Source organism: Ammospiza nelsoni, chromosome 14 (assembly GCF_027579445.1).
Source record: "Ammospiza nelsoni isolate bAmmNel1 chromosome 14, bAmmNel1.pri, whole genome shotgun sequence".
In the NCBI taxonomy this organism is placed as follows: Eukaryota; Metazoa; Chordata; class Aves; order Passeriformes; family Passerellidae; genus Ammospiza; species Ammospiza nelsoni.
In genome coordinates, this window is record NC_080646.1 from 9,418,374 (window position 1) to 9,435,562 (window position 17,189).

At 40.6% G+C, this 17,189-nt stretch overlaps 1 protein-coding gene across 1 annotated transcript in view; it reads right to left on the reverse strand.

Moving 5' to 3' along the window:
• Positions 1 to 17,189, reverse strand: part of ADAMTSL3 (ADAMTS like 3) — a 169,199-nt gene extending 152,010 nt beyond the window's left edge. Inside the window, exons 1-2 of the mRNA XM_059481814.1 lie at positions 16,998 to 17,189; positions 13,927 to 14,018 (exon numbers count right to left, since the gene is read on the reverse strand). Coding sequence (XP_059337797.1) covers positions 13,927 to 14,007 — 81 coding nt within the window. The 5' untranslated portion in view covers positions 14,008 to 14,018; positions 16,998 to 17,189. The remainder of the gene's footprint in view (positions 1 to 13,926; positions 14,019 to 16,997) is intronic.

Consider the following 17,189-nt stretch of genomic DNA (forward strand, 5'->3'; position numbering starts at 1 on the left):
GGGAAATAAATTCATCTGCCCTTTTATTTAATTGCAGAAGATTCCTTTTGCCCTATACGTCTATAACTTCTCAGACTAAAGACAACCACAACACCAGAAACTACTGAAGCTGGAACCTTCACAATCTGGTGAATTTACAGTAATGTGAAATACTGTGATCTTCCTGATTCAGTTGATCTATTCTTATCCTGCATAATTATACATTTCTTCACATTCTTTTCTTCACTGCTTTGCAAAGTGAAAACAATAGGAGTCTCCCTGTTAAGCCATGCTGGAGTTATCTGTGGCAGTATTCCTATTTTCATTTGCACATTTTACAGTCCTGGTTTCCTCTGCACCCTACACAGAGTAAAACGCTATTATAAGAAGCCTAAACAGCAACCATTTTAAATAACAAGAGCCAAATATAAATCTTAACCTGGGTATTTGTCTGCAAGATTGGCTGCACTTGGAATTATCAGTCCAGAACATCTCTATTTCAGAGCCCAGTTCTTTTGGCCAAGATAGATGTTCTTTTGTCATGATTATAGTGAAAAAAGCCAACTTGCTGGCCTGACTCAGGCTGTAATTATTCTGTGTCTTTATACGACCTTTTTATAGTTCCTGGTGGAAAGACTGAAGGAAATCCTACACATTGCGCAAGGTCTAAAATTTTTTGCCCTCTTGCAGAAAACTATTCAAAAATGACTGAATGAGACTTATCCCTTCCCTATATGATTTTTCATTCTTTGAATTAAGATAATGCATACAGTGATTCCCCACATTTTGTGCTGCTCCAGCTTTAATAACAAAGGTACTGACTGTAAACTGTTCTATGAAAAAATACAACCTTTTTTTTTCTTAAAATAAAACCCAATTACCTTCTTATATAAAACCCTCAAAGAAGCAGCTACACACTTTAAAAGTAAGACAATAATTAAATCTCCAGTTCAAAGGTTCTAGGCCAAGAAGATTTAATATGGTCCCTAAATCTCAAAATAGTTCAGAACTCTTCATTTCTGCTATTTTAAAACACAGTGTCATTCCAAATTATCTAAAAGTCATAAGAATCCACCAATACCTATTCTAAATCAGTGTGTTCTGTACTAATACTTCCTGGGAGGCTGGGGGCCAAAGACATGTAGGAAAGGGAGGGTCTCTGTCACAGTTCTCTGCAAGGTATAGAAATTACATCTTAAAAAATCTAGTAATGTAATGGGAAACCTTGTGCTTAAATCCTCAAGTCTACTGTGAGTGGACAAATACAAAATCAGGGCATCCCACTTAAATAAATATCTCACCTATTGCTACTAATTATATTTTTCTCTTCTCATGTAGATGAAAAACAGCCAATTTGTACTATTTTCAGAATAATATTCAAGGAACAGAGGAAGTTATGTACAGCACATTTTAAACAAAGTCAAAATACAGAAATCAAATTCAACTTCAACTGAGAAAAGTTTTAAAGAAATTAAAGTTAATAGAATAAACCCTCCTCTGTAAATCTCTTCTTATAATTTCCTTCAGTTAAAGATAACAACATATTGGATTTAAGTCCATACATAACATATCAAATGCTTTTTTTTACAGAGGATCTATTCATAGCAGCTTGTATTTGCAACATATGCAGCAAATTATATTATTAAACACTTAATCCCAATAAAGTTTAAATTTCACCCCTAACAATAAAGCTTATACAGTTCTTGCTCTACTTGAAATCAGATTCTACAAATAAACAATAAAAGTCACAGGTAGGTATCATGACAATTAATAATTGAACATTTGAGACATATTTGAAACACAGTTGGTTATGTGGAAATGTTCTGACAAAAAGTTAAGACTAATCATTGAATTTTTTGCAGTTGACAAATAAAAATTATAGAGCAAACATTACCAAGCTGTAGGAAAACATCAGCTAGGTGAGAGCCTTGCAACTCAGCTTACATGGCTCTGAAAGGCAGGAGCTCTCATGTGCCCTTCAGGGCAGGCAGGACTGAGCCCACTGAGAGCCCTGTGCTGCCCCAGAGCCTTGGGGAGCAGCCGAGTACCCCTCTCAAAATCCAGAGGGAAAATCCCTTCTGACAGCCCGCAGAAACTGCACTGCTCCAAAAAGAGCAACAGACACAGGTGAGTTACACCAGCATCTTAAAGCTGAACAGGACAAATATCAGTGAGGAGAACTGGACAAATTTCAACACAAATACCTGCAGAGTAATGAGTTGCTGAAAACAAGATCCATTAGAATCAAGAATGTCCCCAGAAATCCAAATTTTATTCCTACTCAGGTGCTCCTTACATTATTTCTGACCTATCTGGTGTTAATTATGCAGCTCTGAACAGGATTTTTTTCCTAAGCTACTTCACGAAAAGAGTCAATTCCAACACAAAATCATGCAAGCAGGTCTCTATTTTACAAAGCCTATCATGCCACAGCAACTCCCAGAGCAGGTATTCAGCCTGGCAAAGGGCATGTCCTTTCCAACATGAAGCACCATTCCTCATTTTTATCACCCCATATTCTTACTCAGCTGTGCAAAAAGCTCTGATTGTGTCTGATTTCTCAACTAAAAATAATGCTGGGGTAAATCTTTGTTTCATGAAGCAGCACTGCATCTTATATGTATGGAAGAGTCCATCAGGAGCCTGCAGCTTTCTAACACTTAATTCAGAATAAAACTCAGCTAAAGACAATCTCAGTTTGCCTGAGACTTTGTTAGTGCAATCACATATGCCACACATGCAGGTATTTCCATATAGCATACACACAGGAACAAAATTTAAAATTTCAGCAGCAAATTGAGACATTGCACACCTGAAGCAGAGAGCTGACTTTTTCTAGGGATGTTAAATGCTCCCCATGAAAAAATGTGCTAACTTTTCTCTGCAGGCAAAGGAACAGACTTGGTGCTTTTGATTTCACCTAAAGGTGCAGATGTAATTTCTCAGAATACAGATGTCTAACTCTTCCAAACCCATCTACCCCTGACACTGAAAAAAGAATTGAGTCCTTCACTACAAGAACAGGTTAATGGGACTGGATCTGTCTCCTATCAGCTGGGGAATCCCATTATTGAAGTCAGTAAATTGCTTTGGTAACATGGAATAAATTCATGAAGGTGTACAGCAGCCTGATTCTGGGAAGAGCTGGGGAAGAACTAGCAGGTGCAAGGATGTTGCACTTAAAAAAACTTTTTCTCAGGAGACTGGATAGAGTTGATGACATGGGAAACTTGGGTTGCCAACTTTCTACATAGTACATAACTCTGGGAAAATTAATTGGATTATGAAGGTCAAAGAGAGAGGCCAGCCCATTATTGAAAGATAATCTAATTGAATTTTGCCAATTTTATCTGAATGATTGCTCTCCAGATGAAGAACTAGTGTCACATTTTCATTGCTGCTAGTCTTTTTTCTTCACTTCCAGGCTCACTCCTTTCACAGACCCATCTGGAACTAAGAAATCTCGTCAGTGGGAATTTCCCACAACCAAAGGGTTAGTTTTGTGCAGCCAGCTAATCTTTCTCCACACTTAGTGCAGCTTTTCTTGAGAGAAGATTACCCAAACTCAGTATCTCTACTCTCTGAATAAGGCATTCTTGAACAGAATAAGATAATGCTGAGTGGTACCAGTGGAACCTAAAGGTTGGCTTTGACTATTCTGACCCAGACATGCACATTACTAGTTAATGTTTGCATTATTCATTCACATTTTGTGCCAGAGGAATCTTACTCCATGAGTTAAATTTTATTCATAGCTCAAGTCTACATTCAAAATAAGACTGGGCTAATATGGAAGCAAAGACTTATAAAAATTGAAAACTCCCTTTGAAACACATGCTTTCCAGTAAGTGCAGCTAGCAAAATGCAAAACACTGTCAACATTCCTGCACCATGATGTCAATTTTCATCTGCACAGACAAAATGCTGCTACATGTAGAAATCAGCTCTGTCTTCCTCACTGGTCGTGTACTCATGTCTCCCTCCTTTCACTCTCAGAACTGCAGCATGCACTGGAGACTGAAACCCCTTAAAAGGTTCAGAGACACCTGAAGATAATAATTCTGGCAAAAAGCCACATTAATTTTTAAAAAATGAGTTTCCAGATTCAGCTACAGTTTTCCTGAAAAACAATGCACATGCTCTGAGGACCAGTTTTGATGTTTGCCTCCACAGCACTTCAGAGGAACTCCTGCCAGCAGGAAGGACCATAACACCTGATAAAATGTCTTCAGTGACACAAAATAAAAAAGTGACTTGTAAAAAAATAGAAATCACTTCAACTCTTGCAAGGTTTATAAGCAACAGGAAAATTAGCTTTATTATTTCTGCTTCTTTTTTTTTCAAAGTGACAAATACAGCCATTTTTCAAGAAAACAGCTGCAGGCAACACTTCAAATGCCATCTATCCCTAGCAGTGATATGATGAAGAGATGGACTGAGTAACACCACACAACAGAAAATATGACAGCCAAGTAGTTAGCACTGCTGAAATTCAGCCTCAGCTTGCTTCCTATGGGCAGGTCTCCCTTCAGAAAACTTCCCACTGATGCTGTAATGTTGAAGTAGAAAGCCTTAATTTTACAAAATAAGGTCTCACTTGTGGCACAGAAACCTCATGAAGGATCTTTTCCAGAACTGAAATCTTGTAGAGCTTGGAGTACAAGAGCCCTCATACCATCACTGATTTAAAGTGAGCTTTTGGCAGACAAGGAATGATGAGACACTCAGTACAGGGCAAGAGGATCAGGCCTTTTCCTCAGTATTCTCAAAGACTGGCCTTAACATTTGAAATAGTAAAAAGAAAGTTTATAATTCCTACACTTCCCCCATTTCTAAATAGTGGAATCTATGTGACACATTACAGATGGTCTAAATTCAGCAATAAAAATAAGCAATTATAAACAAATGCATCATTGATGTCTACTAAGAACATAATTCAAGCAAGTTCAAAAGATCAGAACAAAATGATGTTTTGTTATCCCAATCAAGGCCCTTCTCAAGATGGTTATCTACAGGAAGAAATTTTCCCCAAGAAAAGCTTAGTGTTCCAAGAATATCTCAGGTTCCCTTGAAGAAACCATGCAAGTTGGGGCTTTTTAAATTAAAATTAAATTATAATTTTTATTTAGGTGTTAAACAAATATTTCCCTTTTATTGTCACACTGCATAAGGGAAAAACTTTCAAAGGTTGGGTGTTAAGAACAGGTGATGCTAACAGGATATTGGAAAGGCCCATGAGACTTAGAAAATTAAGTAAAATACACTTGCCCACTGATCTAATTGCTTACTAATTTTCAAATCTATTCCCACCAGATAACTAATGGCATTTTAAGCCCAGCTCCTGGCATTAAAAATACATTTATAGTTCCCTCCTAGCAGAAGATACACAGCTGCATGGTAAAACCCCATATGTTAAGACAGCATTCTGGAAGTTTTTCTTATAGTTTTAACCAACCTATTGTGTTCCAAAATTAACTGGAAGAGGGAGGAAAAGGAAACGGGAAAAGCATTTGGGTGTGCAGTCTCACACTGAGGAGAAGGCAAGTGCAGGGAAAATGTCTGGAATATTTGTGTTTTACAGAAGGACTGATCACATAATGGAAGTGGAACTTAAGCTAAGCCATCAGAAGCCATTTCTCTATTTATCTTCCTCAAGAAAATACTAGTGTTTGCTTAAAAACAAGAAGCTATTCCAGCAATTAAGCCTGAATTTCCTCAAATACTTGAAAAATCATTCTAAAATTCTAACATTTGAAAATATATCAGAAACGTGCTAAAAATGTTCACATTAAAAATTAATAACAATATAAAAAATGTTCCCAGCAGACAAAAAGAAGCTCAGAATATAGGTACCCATTTAGGTTTAGAGCAAAATCTCATGTCCAGGACAATCTTCCAGATACTCCTGGAGTTTGGAGCATGTATTTCTTTGTTAATATTTAAATGATGATTCATAAGTGACATAAATCTAGAACTGGTTCTAGTTCTATGATGTTCAAGTGTTGCCCTGAGGAACACCAAAATGACCTAAGAACAGCTGAACTGATTCTGACCAAGGAACCATCCAGCCTATCAGCTTCCAACACCCAAAAAAGCACATCCAGAGCAAGAATGCTGCAATATTTTCCTGGACTCACCTTCCCAGCCTGCTGGGGTTCATCTGTACATTACTGTGGAGTGGGCCTTCCCAGCACTCACCCTGCCTCCCCTGACATCCATGTAACTTTCTACTCAAAAAGTATGGCAAGGAGTGCCAAATACCATTATCATGACATGGAAGAACTCCAGGCTTCATTGTTTTCAGTCTCCCACCTAGCAGTTTTACTTAAAGGCCCTCAGTTCTTACACTGAAAGAAAGAAGTGAGCAGCTGATTCCTGCCTAACCTTTCCACCCCACTCATGAAGGATTTGAGCTGTATACAGTGCACCAGCACAGGCAAACCAGGAATTCCTACAGTGAAAGGATGATTCTCTTTGTCTTACACCTCCCTTTGACATCATTTCCTAACATTCAATTAGCACTCTTAACTGCTGTTCTATGAAAAGACTTGTGTGAGAATCACCAGTCTAGAGGAAACATGTGATTTGTTAGTCACATAATCCACCTTATATTCATATAAATAAAGTTATAAAATCAGGGGACAAAACCAGAGCCTGTTCAAGCAGTCTTATCAGTTAGTGGCTTTAAAATCCCCATAGCACATACAGCCCATCTCTCCAGGAACAGATGTATTTTCTGTCCTGCTTTCAACAGAAGTGCTGATGAGATCAGCTGAAAGAAATCGTAATATCACATGTACCTGGCAGTTTACAGCTAGGATATTGCCTAACAAGCAGACAATACTCAAGACACTACTGTGCTATTGGGTTTTTCAGCCAACATCCATGTTACTCAACCAGGGAATGGTTTTAAAGTATTTGAAGACTCAAGAAAACAAAACACCAAATGAGTAATGTGACCTTGAAAACATCTAATAAGAGAAGAGTCTCAGGAGAGGAAGACAAATTACATATTAGCATATTTCTTTCATTATACATCCACAGAGAGCACTGAACTTCAGCCTTCTGCTTCCACACCACAAGAAGCTGCAGTAGTCAGAAAATAAAACGTCCATCTGAAGAGGCAAATCTGAATTTATCAGAACAAGTACCTGTCCCTTCACATTTCTCCATCCCAATAGATAGCCTGGAAGGGCCACGTATATAAGCAGGGAAATTGCAACAAAAACAGGGGTGTTTGGAGTTAAGTTAATTTCTTGCTGAATCAGCCAGCTGGGAATAAAGCCAGTTCCTGCAATCTTCTCTGAGCTTCAGCAAGGTGCATGCCAGGAAACACTTACTGCCAGAGACTGAGGAAACACAATCCCTCACTCTTCACATTCTGCAGCAGTGCAGGTGTGTCCATGTCACCTCACTTCATTGGTTCTAAAAAAGGCAGGAGATCAGGCAACTAAAACTCTTCTCTACACCTTGATTTACCATACAGTGAGTCCCTATAGGTCCTTTCACAAATATACACTGTAAATGTTGCCCTGTTTTGCTTGCCTGCGCTAACAAGAGACTACATCCTATAAATTTTAAGCAGATTCAATTTTTTGGCAAAGCACCTGATGACAGAAAAAAACCAGCATTACATAAACACAGAAATACATGTTTCTACATATAAACAAACATTCCACTTATTTCATGCTACAAATCAATCTCATTAAGCAGTTGGGACCTCCCACCAGGACACCAATGACAACCATTAGCATACAGCAACAATCTAGTAACTGCAATCATAAATGCAGTTTGAATACTGCTTCACAATTTTTTTGAGCTAACTTGCATTCACTGTGTTTCTAGTGCATCCAGAAGCATGACAAACTGACAATTCCTGGAAACCACAGTTCTCAAAAGAGTCTGAAAATATTGTTCTCATTTTCTCTCCATAATGATGTTAAATCTAATAAATACAAAATTAGAAACAGAAATAACATTGTTGCTAAACACTTTATGTAATATGCTCTCTGGAAGGGATTTATTAGCCCAAATTCTCAAAAATTGCCCTTTCTATAAACACATGACACTTGTACTTGCACTTCTCAAATATTATCAAATATGCACTTGAGTACTAGAATTCACACACCAGAAGCCTATTATTTCAAAAGAATTTTTAGGGTGAAAATTTTGGTTTAATCAGCTAAATATGATGAAAAATACTTAGCCAGACTTTTTAGAAGTGCCTAAGGCACCTAATGCCTGGCTCCCATTAAGTTAATTAAAATTTACCTTGTTTTGAAAAATCCAGCTAAGCACTTAACAATGCAATTGAGTACTTAACAGTGTTTGTGTTTAACATCTCGGGTCTTGCTGAAAGACATCAAAACAAAGATTCCACAAACCCTTCTGAAAATACTGCTCTACCAGCATTACTTTAGAACTCTTGTATGGCTGTCATCATCCAAAAAGGAGTTCACAGAACTGTCCTTCCTCCTGCAAGCTGAAGTGAGGGAATTTTGAAAACTGACCCTTAAAGGGCACTTGACAGTCTATAGTCTTCAGCTAATATCAAGTTCTCCCCTTACAGGAAAGGAAGTTATGTGCATGAATTCAAAACCTAAAGGAGTTCTTGTCTATCACTGACAATAAAGTGAGTGCATGGAGCACACCAGAACTGCAGTGCTGTACAGTTCCTACATGGGTCTCAGTATTCTCTCTGGGGCCATGGTTGTATCCAATGTCCCTTCTGGAATGTTGTGCTCACTATCAAACTGTACTTCAAAAACAAATCCATTCTTTCACCATGCACAAACTGTCCCTGTTTTGCAGAGATTTTGCATAATGAGAATGACACTGGAATTCTTCAAGTGTGATTCTGTTGGACTGTGCACAGCCACAGAATTATCATCAGTGTTGTTAACTGTATAAAACTGTACTGACACATGGATTTGACTAAACTACAACATTTGCACAACATGATACAAGTTACACCTGAGATTTCTTGCATAGACTTACAATGCCAACAGCTATAGATGCATTATTATGAATCTCCTTCCACTATCACTGAATTCACTTTACTACTTGATTGCAAGCCATATTCAAGCTCCTGGGGATTCAGGAAATCATGGAGAAATGTTTAAAGAAAATCTTTAAGCACAAAAACTGAACATAAGGACAAATATGTGAACCTCCAGGTTATAGAAGTAACATCAAATAAAAAGGATTCAGATTTTTAAATGTAGGTCCTTGCAAAGCAAAATGCATTATACTGGATGGTTAACTCTGGAATTCTGGATGCAGAGTAAGAGCTTTAATATCAGTACAATCAATCATGTACATTTTCTGTGATGCAAAGGCAGGAATGGAATTTGGTGCACTGTGCAAAACTGCCACCTCAGTGCTGTTTATGCCCCAATTTGGTAAGGAATATGAGGGATGCATCTGCACCAAGCAGACCTGAATGAGGAATTATCAGTGACTAAGCATTCAAGCGTCTTCTAAACCAAAGATCATCCTAGAGCATCATTTTTTGACTCTTTCAAGAGAAATTAGAAGCCACTGGCAGTTGTTAGAAATTATTCCTATCCTTGAGGCTTCTAAGTATACCAGACTCTTGGATATCTGGTTTTGGAAACAAAAACATGCAGCTCTACACACAAATGATCTGAGAATTTCTGTCCAACTTTCAGTGTAGCTTCACTAAAAGTTATCACCATAATGAATAACTTAGATAGTAAAGCAGTGCCTTCACTGATGACTTTTGGTCCTATCCCACAGCTGACTTTAATTTTATATGCTACATTTTAAAAAGTAGGTATTCATATATAGTTTGTGCCTCAAGTCACAAGAAACATCAACTTTTCAGGCAATTCCACTGTTGGATTGTAAACCAGGGGTAACAGCAGTTCAGATCCTATGAGCACTGGCTGAGCAATCATTATTAGTCATAAATTTAAAGCATGTTCAGAAACTTAAGCATAAGTTTTCTGGTAATGCAGTCACTGAGTTGCAACCTTGTCAATAGCAATGAATATTTTAAGTCAGAATACTTGTACAGAGTCTCAGATATGTTATTGGTCTTTAGAAGCAGCAAATCAATCTTCACACTAAGAATAAAACCACAGGCCTTTTGGGGCTGACAGCAAAACTCCAGATGGGTGCAGAATTGCCACCTGCCTACAGAAACTGACAACTGCTTCAGGTTTAACTCAGGACTTGCCAATCTCTCCTGGTATTTCTTATCAGGGTTACTGGAGACTTAAGAATGTTGTATGGCATGTAGCTCAACCTATTTTCTGGACATCAGTGTGCAATACATTCAGTGACTGTAAAACAATAATCCAAAGGTTTTCCATGAAGATGCTCTCCAAGTCCACTATGTCATGTAATGGACATCAGATTTTTGGCCTTGCAAAGCTCAGACTTAAAGACATTTACTATGTTGGTAGTTTTTGGCAGATTGGTTATGGCAGAATCATTTTGAAGACAATAATGTTTTCAGTATGTATATACTTCATTTCCAAAATATCACAGACAGTTTGAAAAGACCATAATGCAGGCAGGGATTGCAGGAACATAAATCATGGAAGCAACCAACAGTTTATTGAATGAATTTATGACCTATGAAACTTTCCCTTCCATAGAAACCAAGACTTAATGCTTCTTAAATACCCAGACATGGTGTCTTTGCTGTTACTCCCTCTGCACACATTACCAACCCCATGGTCTTTGGAGGCAAAATGCACTGACTTGTAGAGGGTTTAATTTAGACCATAGGAACCTAAGAAAATATCAACTTATTCCTGATTTGAAAACAGCATACCAGAGAATAAACCTAAAATGAATCCATGTGTAAAATTCTTGATATACATTTGCCCATACAAATCTGATAGCCATCGTTTCTTCCTGCCAGTAATCCATTAGTGAGACTATAAAGATATACAGTCCCACATACATTTCATAACAAATATAACAGCATCTAGTTGAATGGTGTAATAAAATATCATCACAAGGTTAAGAAAGACTTGGTTACCAGGCTGAACATCCTGCCTTTTCAATTACCAGTATGAAGCAATGTGTACTCAAGAGATCACTTCAAAACAGCAGAACTGGGCTTGGACTTCTCTTTTGTTAGCTTAACCTTCTCCTAAAATCTGTAGAATTAATAGCTCTCCTGCTACAATGTGAGGAAAATGAGGAGCCTTTTAAACAATATTTAGCAATAAATTCAATGCTAGGGATGTTAACATTCCCAAATACACATAATCAGTAGAACAGAGTAACAACTTTGGATAGAGCCATCATTTAAATCTTTAGAAACAAAGAGTTACTACACCATGTTGCTGCTGCCATTTGATAGACAAGTATCTTGTTTGTTTTCAAGAAAAACATCCATAGGTAATCTGCTTGTATTACCACTGGCTTCAGACTAATGCAGTTCCATTAATTTCATTTATATTGGCACATACAAGAAAAGGTCAGCTCTGTACTTGCAAAAGAGCATGGCCAAGCCTTACCCACAAGGGATTTCTTCCTGAGTGATTTATGTCCCAGCTCCTGGTCACAGAGCAGATTTAACAATCAGCCAGCTCAACAATGCTCAGGGGTAAAATATTCCCTAGGTTATCCCAGGAAACCCAATTTACCTACTAGTACAGCAACTAATTTGCCATTGACAAAATAATTTTGTCAAATTTGAGACACAGCTCATCTACAAGAGCAGAGATAATTTTGGAGCCCAGCTAAACACCTCACTGCTCATTACCATGCTGTGAAGAATCAGAAAGGACTCCTATAAGCAAAGTTAAGTTCCATTGCTTCTCAGGAGCAGCTACCTCTTTTTCACAACTTCTCATGTTAAAGTTTTCTTTGCATTACATTCATACCACATTCTTTTAAAATGGTCATTTTTTTTATTCTGTACCTGCCTCAAGCAGGATGAAATTAATCAATTGCACATAAGTGATATGACATAGACTTGTGACCTTGCCCAGCATCCAATTGTTTCTAATGGATTAGCTCTAGACATAAGCACTTGAATAGCCAAAAACAACAGAAGTGGAAGTTATGGTACAATATTAGGGTAAAATGACTGTGTGTGGTCCATTTAGTATGGTCCCAAGCAACCAATTAAAGAATTAATGGTTATTGGATACCAAAAATGTTACATTAAATAATAGAAAATATCTTTATTGTGCCTAAAATTGTGATAAAACACCTAAAACTTAGGAGGAAAAAGGCCTCCTACAAGATTGGGGTTAAGTGCTAATAACTCTAATATGCCAAACAGATTACAGTATTTTAAAGGACAATCAAGACCATAAAATTTGACCTGGATTGAAGTGTTCATAAAGCTACTCACAATAGCCAATTGATTACTACAATGTGTTTGGGTTGTTTTTATTATAAAGAGACAAGTGAAGCTATGCCAAACCATTTGTGGAGAAGAGGAAACTATGCCACTACTGGTTCCAGCTCTGCAATAAGAAAAATATGAAAGAAAAAATACAAGAGAAATACTTTAAAAGCAAAAAATGGTCCCTTCATAACCAAAAGGCACAAAACCAAAATTAACATGTCCCTTCTCTGAGCTTCTATTCTTATCTTGAACAGAACTATTAACAGAACTCCATGAACTATTACCTGAGTGTTTTATAGGGCTGGTTATTACAGCATCACTCAACTGCTTGCACACAAAAATACAAGCTTAACAGGCCCAGCAAATCTGTAACATTTTTGTCCTTGCATAAGGAACATGCAGGCAGAAGGCAGATCTCACTGCAGCCCTATCTGCTCAGACTTGTGAATACACTGTGTTTCACTGCACAATTAATACAGATGTAAGTTTTTACTTTAATGGCAAATTCTTTACTCAAGTAACCAGTGCACTGGTCAGCTGCAATCACACCCACAGAGAGGTGGTGTTCTTCACCTGCCAAATCACTCACAGCACTCAGCAGTGCTACTGAGGATGCAGGGGAGCCCCATTCCCGCTACCTTGAACCTCAACATCCGCCATAAACTGATCACAGCTTACTGAGCTGTCTAGCACAGTCTCCTCAGTTTCTTCATACTCCTTTTGCCTGCTGTATTGTTCTTCAATTCAAAATTCTTCAGTATGTATGTTTATATCCTGCCCAGCACATCAGGCTCTGCTTCTCAGCGTTGCAATAGTAAAAACAGTACACAACAACACTGATCTTATTTAAAGAATTTACTTTTTTGTTGAAAACTACAACAATACTTCAGAAAGAGGTTCCTATTTATTATTTTTTTTAATTCTCAGTTTATTTAGTAATCTTTTTCTAAGGATTTATTGAATTTATGTGTACTTAAAACTGAAGAATCCTTGAAACGTTGTGCTGTGGGAACTATCAGTATAGAGAATGACATACTGTAACACATCTCTGCAGCACACAGCACACCATATTTCTTGAAATACTCACCTCTTGGAACTGATTAGGCTCACATGTCAGGCAATAGATCAGATGGCAAATGTGGTTTTTCCTCCATGGTTCCTGTACTCATTCAACACTTGCAGCAAAGACCTTTTTGGGCCACCTTCCCTGCCTTCCCACCTCTAAATGCTTTAGATGTTTCTACCAAGGTATTTCTACAGCCTTGTCACTTAGGGCACCTTAACATTTGTCAGGTGCTTAAACTCCTGGGGGCAAAGAACAGCTGTGCTGCCTAGAAAGACCCATGGCATTACACATCTGGAAAGATCTCCCTTTGGTCACCCTTTGGTAAAGTCAGCTACAGTGTATTAAGCAGGAGAGAGAATATTCATTTCCCACATGAATGTCTTTGAAAGTTTGGTGAAAGGAAAATATTCTCATTGGGAGACTTTTAATTACAGAGCAGCTCCTTCAGCAGTTTTCTGGTTTAAAACAGTAATGCAAAGTGGGCAGCAAGATCACCTGATGCAGGATCAGAAATGATAACAGCAACAAGTTCATTACCTACCTGTAGGTGAGCATAGAGAGCAAAAGCAAGCCAAGTGATCTCCCAGGACAGCCCGCTGGCTTTAGGGCTGGCCATCCTCATGCCTTGGGGCTCTGCGGAGAGAAATTGTTTCAAGTTACAAACAAAATCAAGTGGGCTCCGCCAGGATTTCAATGACTAAAGCAAACTGGGCCGGCCGCTGGAAGCGGCGCAATGCAAACAGCGCAGCGCTGCTGTGCTGGCCAGGGCGGCAGGAGCAGCGCATGCCATGAGCACAGCCTGCAGGGTGAGCAGCTCCGTCAGGGCACGGAAAGGGACCGCAGCGAGGGGCCGGGGAGCTGGCAACAGAGGACAGGCTGGAGTATCTCCTGAATGTAGGAGAATTTATCAAATTGGGAGCCCCTCCCACCTTGATCTCTTGAATGTAAAATGCAAGGAGTATAGAACTCCTGATGTGCTTTCCAGCACTTTCACCGTTCAAAGATGAAAGGCCAGCCCTGGGATTTCAGCAGTCATTTGCACTGCCTTTGAAAGCTCAAAGACTAAACAATCAGGGCTTAATAATAGTTCAGGAAAAAAAATCAATTTAGTGATCATCACAATTACAAGGCCAGCATGGGCTTGACAATTTAAAATTGCCAAAACCACCATCATGTAATAACATTAATAATTCTGTTAATTTCTTATGCCAATGCACCCTATTGCCGCAGGCTATACAATACCAAAGTGATCTCAAAGCAGTGAAAGTTCTATGCACGCCCAATACACACACACAGCCCTCCCTCCCCTCAGCCACCACCCCACAAGTTTGTCAAGTCACACAGTGAATACAAACTTCTCTTTCAAATAAAGTGCTCCTTTCTAAAAATAACAGGCATCCCAAAGGAAAACCATCTACAAAAACAGCTCTTGCACCTGTTCAACCGAACATAATTAAGATTTCTTACAGAAATCTTTTTTTTTTTATTCCCTCCCCCTAAAAACATCATAAAGTCCCCCTTGCTCCCAAAATCATTAGCACTCCTGGATGCTTTTGTCGTTCAAAAGTATCAACTATGACAATAAAAGAAGACACATTATTTTTCCCCTCTGTCCAGGCATTGCCGAGAGCCCCAAGCGGCCGAGCACGCCAGGCTCCGGTGTTATTTCCCAGGTGCCGGTGCTGCGCTCCCGGAGCTCCGCCGCGCCCTCACGGGGATCCTCCCGAGCGACCCTCGCCCCGCACCGCGGCCGCCCCCCTCCCCTTGCCGAGGGACCCGGCTCGGGGCAGAGGCTCTGGGCTGTCCCGTCCTGGGCTCACCCACCTGGAGAGGCGCGCCGGGGAGCGGGCCGGGCACGGCCGGCGCACGGGAGAGCCTCGGCTGTCACGGCACCGGGGATGCAGCATCCTGCCCCGCCAGCGGCGGCCCCTCCCTCACGCCAGGCCCCAGCCCACCGCCGCGCCCCAGCCAAGGTCCTACAGGCTGCTGGCAGCGGGCCGCCCCCGCCGCAGCCCGGCCCCGGCCGGAGGCGCCTCCACCTGCGGCGCGGGGCCCGGCCCGGCCCGGCCCCGCTCCGCCGCTCGCCCGGCGCCCCCCGCGCAGCCGCTGCCTCCCCGGCCAGCCCGAGCGGGCGGGCGGCCAAGCGAGCCCGCTCCCCCCCGAGGCACTGGCGAGGCTCCGATGGCGGGGGCCGAGACCCCGGCAGCCCGGGACCAACCGGTTCGTCTTCCCCCGAGGGGCTAAAGCTACCGTGAAGTCAGACCCCGAATCTGATGCAAAGCAGCTTCCAAAACCGCAACCATCCTGTGTCTCATCTGCGAGTAACTCTCGCTATACAGCTACAAATCTGCTCGCACACCGAGTAGGTCTTTAATCATGCTGCCCTCTACAATAATTTTAGGTTTCCTACTGTAAATCTGGCGAATATGCCTCGTACGACAGCTTTGCTCTCGTTCTCCCTCTGAGCTTCGAGCTTCTAAACAGGAAAGCCAAAATCCTCTACCTTTGCGCTACGGCTTCCACTGATGTTCCAAGCTTTCGCCGAGTCCGCTAAGAGCAGCACGTAGAGAAAGGGCTCTGATCCCTGCCACTGAAGTTAAAAATATGCTCCAGCGAACTAAACATAACCGATGAAGAGTTTGTTCAAATATGTTGCACTGGAAACTTTTCCAATCTGTTTAGGTTTCTCACCAGCACGGGAAGGCGCCTCCTCTATTGTTAGGAACAGAGTGCCCTCTGCTGAAACCAGCCCGCAGAGCCGCACGCCCGGCACGGAGCAGCGCCAAGGATCGCGGGGACCCCGCCGGGACCCCAGCGCTGCCCGGGCTCCCTCGTCCGAGCCACTGGAACCCACAGGCTGCGCTGGTTCAGGTCTCTCTCAGCCCGGACACCGGAGGCGAGCTGTTCTTCCCAGTCCGTACATGATGACAATAGGCTGTGTAACAGGCAACAGTGCTGCTAAGGACCCGATCTCCTATTTTTCTAATACTACTCAGCTGAAAGTGTATCAGCTTCCCGGAAAGCCTGGCTTTCCATCCATTTCAGTTGCCACACTTACTTAAACAGTCCTTTCACTATGACATCAGTTATAACCCTGAAATTATCTTCAAAATTTTATACCCGTGAAGGTAGCATACACTTCAGACTTCATCACAGCTGATTTTAAAGGCAGAATTTAGCCACTAGATAATCTAATGCAGAAAGTACATTTTCCTTTGCTAAAACCATGGAGATTAAGCTGACCCTCAGTACCTGCCATCTTCTTAGGAATGTACCCAGCTGGCAACATCCTTACTTAGAATGTCTATCCTCTTATAATTAATGTATCAAAGTGTTATAAACATCTGTTCATCTGCAATAAATTTAAGTGTAGAAAAATTGTGTAGTACAAAGCAGCCTAGATTAGCTCACATCAGATTCAGCAACTCAAGCCAGGTTGCTGTTTACACACATGCCTAATTCCTCATGTGATCCTGGTCCCAGGTTAGAGACTTATGTCTGAATTTTTACAGCACATAGGAAAACAGAGGTAAGCACCCACAAGCATTCCCCCCAAGGAGATTTCAGAAAGCAGCATTACAGTAAACACCACAAGTACCTTGTGGTACCTACCTTGGAAAGTAAAGATCAGGAAGGTCCTACCCCACCTGCTGAAATGACTTCAGTGTTGTTAATGCCATTCTCCCCCATAATCCATAGGTCTGGTTACATTACATTGAAATCATCCTTTTTGCAAAGAAGATAAGTACCCAGAAAATAACAGTATTTGGAGCATAAAAATAGCCTTAGCCTACTACTAGAAAC